At 50.2% G+C, this 9,119-nt stretch overlaps 1 protein-coding gene across 1 annotated transcript; it reads right to left on the reverse strand.

Moving 5' to 3' along the window:
* Positions 1 to 1,057: 1,057 nt before the first annotated feature.
* LOC125536351 (transcription factor WRKY45-1) lies at positions 1,058 to 2,330 on the reverse strand. Its single transcript, XM_048699552.2, has 2 exons — positions 1,902 to 2,330; positions 1,058 to 1,778 (listed from the first exon to the last, which is right to left on the reverse strand). The coding sequence occupies exons 1-2, from the start codon at positions 2,174 to 2,176 to the stop codon at positions 1,142 to 1,144; spliced, it is 912 nt and encodes a 303-aa protein (XP_048555509.2). The 5' UTR covers positions 2,177 to 2,330; the 3' UTR covers positions 1,058 to 1,141.
* Positions 2,331 to 9,119: the final 6,789 nt, after the last annotated feature.

The raw sequence follows: 9,119 nt of genomic DNA on the forward strand, positions 1-9,119 counted from the left end.
ACAAATGATTGTGCAAACACTCACTCTCATGTTGTTCATCACCGGCTACTACGACAAATGTAGATAGAAACGCATAGCTACTCTCTCCGTCTGAAAAAGCTTGTCTCAAATTTGTTCCTCAAATGAATGTATGTAGTACTAACTTGTGCTACTAGATACATCTATCTAACTTGTGCATATCAGCGAGTTCCTTGTGTGTGTTTTTCTATCTCTCCATCTGATGTCTGTTAGCAAACTAATTAATTAGTACTGCTATTAGTACATACTAACATACTACTACGAGTGGAGGACTCAACTCGATAAACAAGGTAGGGATGCAAAATGATGAATGTTATGTTACTCATTTGCATGCCTACAACGAGAGGAGGACTGTACAACTTGATCGGTATTTTCTAGCTTACACCCGCGCCTACTTTCATTGTGCTCAATATTATTATTTTTTGGAAAAGGAGGCGTGCCTCCGGCCTCTGCATCTGAACGATGCATGGGATTCGTAAACTCGATCTTGCTGGCGATTGGGGTTGGGACCTCGCATCATTGGCTCTAAGTGCAAACATTTGATGACATCTCGCAAAAAGAAACGACATAGAATAACATGATGATGCTTACAGCAATTTGACTATAACCGGATAGGCTCCTCCTCCCACCTAACGCTTGTTTATTACGTGCAAGTCGTGCACACGCAAACGTGCATGATTAGAGATTTAGAGCTCAAGGCCTCCGATGTTGTGGGCATGGACACACACCATGTAGCCAACACAGATCCAGATTGTATACCCGCAAAAAAAATTATCCAAATTGTATGTCTCAAGGCAGAGGGTTTGACTACAGTAGCTACGGACCTCATACCGTGCGCCATGTCCATCCTTAATTTAAACCTAACGCATCAGCATCGCCGTTGGATTATGGGATGTGCTCTTTGGACGGTGTAGATTAGCAACCAGCTCAGATTAAACTACTACTACAAATGATTGTGCAAACACTCACTCTCGTGTTGTTCATCACCGGCTACCACGCACAAATATAGATAGAAACACATGCGTACTCTCTTCGTCCGAAAAAGCTTGTCTCAAACTACAAGTTTTTTCGACAAATATTTCACAAAAACATCTGCGCTGAGAGAACAAGAACAGCAACTAAGCTATTGGAACAGAGGAATGGCGTCAAAATCCATGAACTCGCAATCGAACGAGCTGTCGCCGAAGTGGTCCCAGTCCAAGCAGCCCGACAGAGGATTCCATGCCGGGGAAGCACAAGAGAAGTCGGCCGACGAACTCAGCTCCGCCGCCGCCGGATCCGTCGCGTGTGAGTCCTCCGACGTTGACTCAACTTTGGCCTCTTTCACTCCGAATTCCTCCGGCGAGCACACGGCCTGCGACGAGCCTGAGGCCCCGCTGTCGCTCCTCCGGACGTCGTCGGTGTCGCTGGGCGAGGAGAGCCACGGCGAGCCGCTGCTCGCGGTGGCCGACCCGAAGTTGATGACGAACGGCTGCATCTTGACGTCCTCGGCCTCCAGGACGGCGCCAGCGGCGTCGCCCTGGCAGCAGGTGTGGTCGCCGAAGTAGGTGATGACGTAGAGGGAGGGGTCGTCCTCCGCCTGCTGGACCTGCCTCGTCGCCGGGCAGCCGCTGTCGTGCTTGTAGGTGCACCTGAAGTAGAGCCTCGGGTGCCTGTTGTTGTGGATCTCCTTCTGCCCGTACTTCCTCCATATGAACCCGTCCTCCGCCGTCCGCCTCCTCTCGACTCTGGCCGCCTTCTCACCGCCGCTCGCGCGCATCCTGAAGAAAAAAGTAAAGCCGTCCTGTTAAACCAATGCTCGGCTGAAAACCTCAACGCCGGCACGGCGGGCAACACCGCCACGCTCATGTGCAAGTGCAACAGCAGTTTGCTAGCGAGCCTACCTTCTTCTCGGCCTCGTCAGGCTGTCTGCGCCGCCGGGTCCCGACTTCCGCTTCCTGCCGCCGGAGACATCGACCGCGGCGCCTTCGACGGCGTGGAGCGCGGCGAGCGCGCGGTCGCAGCAGCGGAGGATCTCCCCGGCGAGCTCCCGGATCCCGGCGTTGTCGGGGGACGACGCGCCCCGGAGCAGGGCCTCGAGGACGGCGGCCGAGTCCCGGCCCTGCACGACCAGCTCGGACACGGTGGGACAACCCGCGGGAGTGACAAGTGCCGCCATCTGTGTGCTGTTCCTCCTTCGCAGCTGAGCTTGGATTGCTTTGTACTTTGGATCTACGCGAGCCCGATGATTGTGCTGTGGCAGCTGCTCTGGATCTAAGCTTTTCGTCCGAGGAGGAGGAGGTGGTGGTGGAGGTCCCGGTGGAAAGGTGGTGTGGATTTATACACGCACGCGGCTGAGCTTGGAATTTGTTTGGATCGACACTCCTTTGGACAGCGCCAGCTCGAGGAAGCAGCGGCGACCAAGGAGCACATGGCACGTACTACCAACGTACGTACGGTGGTGGTGAGCTCGATCGAGAGAGTGAGGCTCCCTCAACCAAAATCAATTAATTTACCCACGTGCCGTTTCGAATACGCGCGGTTGCTTCCATCATGGATGTACCGCGTCGCATGGCGCGTCGTGCCTCGGCTAAACTAACGAGAGTCGTTGCAGGGGACCAAACGAGGCGTTCACACCTGCACACTTCACAACTATAGCTGATATGTTTGCAATGGCATTTAGCCAGATTGGAGCGCTAGTACTTTGGCCAACTCCAACGCGCGGCTGCATTTGGCCTGTGGCTGTTCGTTTTGGGTTGAAAAAAAAAATGCGGTCCAACGCGCCGTCGCAACCAGGCGGGCATCCACTTTCTATCCGTTCGTGGCCGATTTCTGGCTCAAATTTGGACCGGTTTTGCGTTGAAACAGACAGACCGCGGACACGCGCGACGCCCACCCTTGTCCTCCCTGGCCCGCACGTCGGGGCACAACCTCCCCGGTTCCCTCCTTCTCCCCCAAAACCCTCCCGCCTCACGCCATGGCCACCAAGCCAAAGGACGCCGTCAACGCCATTTTGGCCGCCACCCTCGTCGCGCCCGAAAAGAAGAAGAAGCCCAAGAAGGTTCTCACGCCGGCGGAACTTGCCCGAGAATCGGAGAAGAGGGCTGGCCGTAGGGCCAGTGCGGCCGCCGCCCAGGCCGTCCTCGACGCCGCCACCGAGGATAAACGAGACCCTGGTCATCAAGCCCACACAGATAGCGACACAACATACCCTCCATATGCTAGGGTTTAGCCAACCCACGTCGGCCATTCTTACTACCGCCGCCATGGCCATGGTGAGCACCTGCTCTTCGGTCATTCGCCCTCCACAAGGGTAGTCGTCGTGCTCCTCCACAACATTGCAGATGGGCAATCTCCATCTGACGCACGACCATGGTGTGACCCGCTTTTCCACGTCATCAAACATGTGCGTGATCGCGCCGGCCACCCCCGCTGTCGCGGCTAGCATGGACCTCAACGTCACACTAGGGTCCGGCGCCGGCCAGTCGGCCACTGATACGTCTCCAACGTATTTATAATTTTTTATTGTTTCATGTTATTATATTATCAATCTTGGATATTTTATATGCATTTTATGCTATTTTATATCATTTTTGAGAACTACCTATTAACCCAGTGCCTAGAGCAACTTGTTGTTTTCTGCTTGTTTTTGGTTTTCCAGAAAATCAGTACCAAACAAATCCAAATGCTATGAAACTTTTTGGTGATTGTTTTGACAAAAGAGACCCTAGAAGCTTCGAGAGGAGACCAGAGGACAAACGAGGAGACAAGAAGGCAACAAGGCGCGCCCTATTACCATGCGGGCCAATGTGGCCCCTTCTGACCTAATTCCAGTTTAAATTCTCAAATATTGGGAAACCCCCAAAGGGCCACCCAAAACACTTTTTACCCCGCCGCAAACTTCTGTTCTTCTGCGATCCCATCTGCAGGCCTTTTCCGGTACTCTGCCGGAGGGAGACTCGATCACTGAGGGCTTCTACATCATCCTTGCTGCCTTTCGATGATGCATGAGTAGTTCACCACAGACCTACGGGTCCATAGATAGTAGCTAGATGACTTCTTATCTCTCTTTCATCTTCAATACAATGTTCTCCTTGATCTTCTTGGAGTTCTATCTGATGTAATCTTCTTTTGCGGTGTGTTTGTTGGGATCCGATGATTTGTGGGTCTATGATCAGATTATTCATTAAAAGTAATTGAGTGTTTTCTAGACTTTTACTATGCATGATTAAGATAACTTTGTATTTCTCTCCCATCTTTCCGTTTGGTTTTGCCAACTAAATTGATTTATCTTTAGTGGGAGAGGTGCTTTGTAGTGGGTTCAATCTTGCGGTGTTCTCACCTAGTGATAGAAGGGATAGCGAGGCACGTATTGTTTCCTTGCTACTAAGGATAAAACAATGGGGTTTATTGATATTGATTGAGTTTACTTTGTCTACATCATGTCATCTTGCTTAAAGCGTTACTATGTTTGTCATGAACTTAATACCATAGATACATGCTGGATAGCGGTCGATTGGAGTAATAATAGTAGATGCAGATAGTAGTCGGTCTACTTGTCACGGACGTGATGTCTATATGTGTGATCATTGCCATGAATAACATAATAACTATGCGCTTTTCTATGAATTGCCCAACAAAAAATTGTTTACCCAGCGTATGCTATGTGTTCGAGAGAGAAGCCTCTAGTGATAACTATGGCCCCCGAGACTACTTTAATCATATTATAAAATCAAAATACCTTACTGCGATTTATTTAGTTTTATTCTATTTTGCCATTTATCTATCTACTTATATAAGATTTAATCCTTGCAAGTAACGAGTTCAAGGGGATTGACAACCCTCTTGCCCATGTTGGCTGCAAGTATTTTCTTTTGTGTGTGCAGGTGTTGTTCACTGTAGTTTGTGTGATTCTTCTATTGGTTCGATAAATCTTGGTTCTCACTAAGGGAAATACTTATCTCTACTATATTGTTTCACCCTTCCTTTTCGGGGTAAATGCCAACGTATTTCATAAGTAGCAGCCACCGGGATGCAAAAGAAGGGGCCGCGGGCGATTCCTATGGCCAACCTTCCTAACGGCCGCAAGCTGTTCGACGGAATGCCCAACCCGATGCAGGGGCAAGATGACCCGGCCTACTTCGACGACATCATGGATAACATCATCTACGAGGGTCGTGGTGAAGCCTTGCACCCGAGGGCCATGGCCAAGCCTTCGATCTCAGAGAGACGCAAAGCCAAGACGACCGCGACCAAGATGATGGTGTCGAAAACATTGGCAGACACAACAACCAAGAAGCGACTGACGACCAAGGTGATCCATGGCATGACGACATGTATTGTGAAGACAGAGAATATGGCGTAGACATTGAGGAGGAGCCATTATTTAACGATTAACTCGCTCTAAAAGCTAATGCACAAAAGAGGAGGCAAAGCATTCAGAGGGGGCCATGCACCAAAGCTTAGGTCAAGTTAATTTGTGAAGGATGGAAGGAAATAGGGCAAGATCCCAAGACTGGTGCCGAGCAAGAAGGGGCCGTTTTTTGGAGGTGAGTTCATGGTTACTTCCATGAATGTAGAAAGTTCTCGCCCTATAAGTTTTCGAGCACCCGTGGCATCAACTCAATCTAAAGAGGTGGGGGTTTATACAACAACAATGCAACAAGTTTTGTGCTACCGTCGAAAAAATTAAGGCCGTCCCTTGAGTGGCCTAGGCGTGAGCGACATGGTATACAACTTATTCTCTTTGTTCCTATGCCACTTTTTCATGTTTGTTGCATTTTGTGTCCCTCGGTGTTACATTGTGGCCTTCACTTTGATTGTGTAGGCATTCCAAACTTTGGAAGCCTTCAAGGCCCAACATGCGGACAAGCCATTCACCCTCACCCATTGTTGGACGATCATCAAAGATTGCCCCCAAGTGTAAAGAGCAATATGTAGCCGAAAAGAAGAATGGAGGGTCGGCGGCCGGCGTTGGGCATGAAGACAGAGTGAAGCGGCCGAGGGGCAAGACCAACTTGAAGTTGGACGAGAAGCGTGATGCGGCATCGTTCGCCTTGCAAGAAACTTTGCAAGACATAGTGGCCCAAAAGGAAGCAAGGGACGAGAGGAAGCGCCAAGAAAAAGAGGAGCAAATGGAGGCCTACATCGAGCTCCAAACGAAGAAGCTCGAGATGGAGAAGGACATCAAAAGCAGGAAGCTCGAGATTGAGGAGGTCATCCAAATGAAGAAGCTCGAGATTGAGGCGACCCACGCGAACACCAAAGCCAAAGAGATGGCGCTAGCTTTCATTGCGAAGCAGATGGAGATCATGATGGTGGACTTGAGCAAGATGTCCTCGAAGAGAAGAATTTTTTCCAAGAAGAAGCAAAAGATGATGCTCGAGCTAGATGATTGAGCTACGACCAAGAGTGATATCATTGTGTATGTCGGCTTGCGTGTCGGCATGAACTAGAGGACGCGAGACAAGAACTATGGCCTTTTTTGTGCGGTGGAAAGTGTGCTAGCGTGAATCTTTATTGTAGGTTGGCATGTGTGTCGGCTGCTGGCGCTCTAGCCGGCATGAACTATGGATGTTTACATGGCTATAGGTGTGGGCTATTTCAGTTTTTATTCCAATTTTCATGGCGGCCGAATGAAATGCGTCCGCCGGTTGAGCGTACCGGCAAAGTTTGGTCAAGGGGAGCCAGATAATACCCCTTTGCCCGACCCAAATGAACAGAATCCGAACAAAGCAGACGTCCATTTGGGGTCATGTGTTGGGGTTGGCCCTAGAGCATCTACAGTCGGGCGCCTCAAACCCGCCTCAAACGCTTGGACGGACGGCCCAGTCATTAACCGGTCAAAAAGAAGCAACCCAATCAGGCGTCTCAAATTGGCCTCAAACACCCGGGCAAACCAACACCCCTCATATCTAGCCCAAATCTATTGCGGATATGGGGAAGCCCGGGCATGTCCATCATGTCGGATCTGGGCCATGCTAGTCCACCGCAACCCCACATATATGCATCCCCATCCGCTCCCCGTACCAAACCCTAGCAACTTCACTCCCCTCCGCGGACCAAACCCTAGCAAACTCCGGCTTCTCTGGCATGGCGAGCAGCGGATTCGATTCCTCTGTCAGCCGATCTACAAACTTGGACCTCATCCCAGTCGGGCCGGAGGAGGCGATGTTCATTCACATTGCACTCTGCCGGACCCACGAGGAGAAATGCCCGACTGCAGTCGGCCTCAATCCGCCGGGAATCCATCGCGTACGCCCCAATGGTGTGTGGATGTAGCACGTGGTGTGTCGTCGCTTCCTCGCCGGAGGCAATACGCTCTGTTTGGCGCCCGAACGCCTCGGCGGACACGTAGCCTCTTCGTTGGCGCGTCGACGACGAGGCCATTCGTGGCTCGGCGGCGAGGGTATGGTGCGGCGTCCCTGTTGTATGAAGCAGAGCACGTGGGAGACCGTGACCGACATTGGCGAGGTGGAGTCGCGCTCTATGGCGCCTTAACGGATGGCCAACAACCCCAGGTGGCACAGCCTCGTCGTGCTGGACGTGTCGGCCTTCCCTGAACACGACGGATCCGGGCCTTTTGGACTCGAAATCCAAACGAAGAGAGTGGTTTGAATCCAACTCAGAACAAACAATCACTAGGGAAAAGCCTAGCAGCAGCACGGGTTTTAGGCCTATCAGTAACGCGGGACGATGCGCTACTGATAAGGCGCTACAGCCAACGTGTAGCAGTAGCGCTTGTCGTCTCACGCTACTACTATACATGGATAGCAGCAGCACGCTTTGGTGAAGAGCGCTTCTGATATTATCTGCATCACTTTTTACAGGGAAGCGCTACTGGTAAGGCGGCGCTACTGCTAACTTTGTTCCCCTCGCTACTACTAGTTTTATTAGTTTTTTCCCTGCATATTTGTTTTGTATTTCAATAGGCTTTATACAATAATCTTTAGCATATCATACACATACAAATGTAATCATAACATATACATACAACTAGTTTCATCAAATCATGTCATCATCATAATCATCATCCAACACAAAGTGGTCTCTCGTCATCATCTCGAAAATAGCAATACAAGTCTCGACTACTTGCAACTACATCGTCATCCATCTAAACAATGATATACGCGAGAAGAGCTTGTTCGCACACGAACACGTCACCGTGTACCTCCAACGCCGAGGGTGATGCACCGCAGCTCACGTTGAAGGAGACCCGTCCGAAAGCGCGATACGCAAGCAATCCGGCGGGTGCTTTTGAGGACCCGAAACCCCACACGCTCGGGAGGGACCCCGTCAGGCCGCGCAGCGGCTATGGGCTGCCCTAGGTTGGCCTGACCGCCCCTAGGGCCTCGAGGTTCGCCGCCCTGCAAACGAAGAACGAGGAGGAAGAAGAACAAAGGAGAGAGATAAAGGTAAAGGTAAAAAGTGGTAGATGATTTGATCGATTGTGTGTTGTTCAATCGGCCGTCACCCCTTAGGTATTTAAGAGGCGGCTGGACTTCTCGTGCAAGGAAAAGGCTTGGATTCACGTCCAAAACCCTAGTCAAATTTGGATTGGTTTTGTCCGGACTTTCCAAAACTGTTCGGTTTAAACTGGCTGCACCTTGCGGGTCCTTTTTGTGGTGGTAAACGATCTCGGATGGAAACGATCCCAAAAGCAATCTTGACCGTTTCGACGAGACGAACAATTTTCATGTTGAACGTTTTTTGATTTGAGGCCATCTTCTGGGCCAAAATGGTCACGCAGAACACCTGTTCGCTCACGCTACCCATCAGACCTATGTCTGGTGGGGCGCGCCACATCTCGCCTCATGACAGGGCTGCACTCCGATAGCTCTAACTTTTGCATACGAATTCGAATTGGGACGATTTTTATATCAAAATCGACCGTTTTGACGAGACGAAGACAATTTGTGTTGATCATTTTTCCATATGAGGACATCTTAATTGGGTTTCAAGCCATTCTTTAATCTGGTGTCAACATGAGCATCTCTGAAGTTGTCATAACTTTTGCATCCGAACTCCATTTTAGACCATCTTCATATTCGTCTTGATCTTCTCGAAGAGAGCCATCTCATAGTGACTTTCAATAGTAAGTTTGAATTATTCTTGACATAGCT

Source organism: Triticum urartu, chromosome 1A, assembly GCF_056163025.1.
Source record: "Triticum urartu cultivar PI428250 chromosome 1A, HENAU_Tu73, whole genome shotgun sequence".
In the NCBI taxonomy this organism is placed as follows: domain Eukaryota; kingdom Viridiplantae; phylum Streptophyta; class Magnoliopsida; order Poales; family Poaceae; genus Triticum; species Triticum urartu.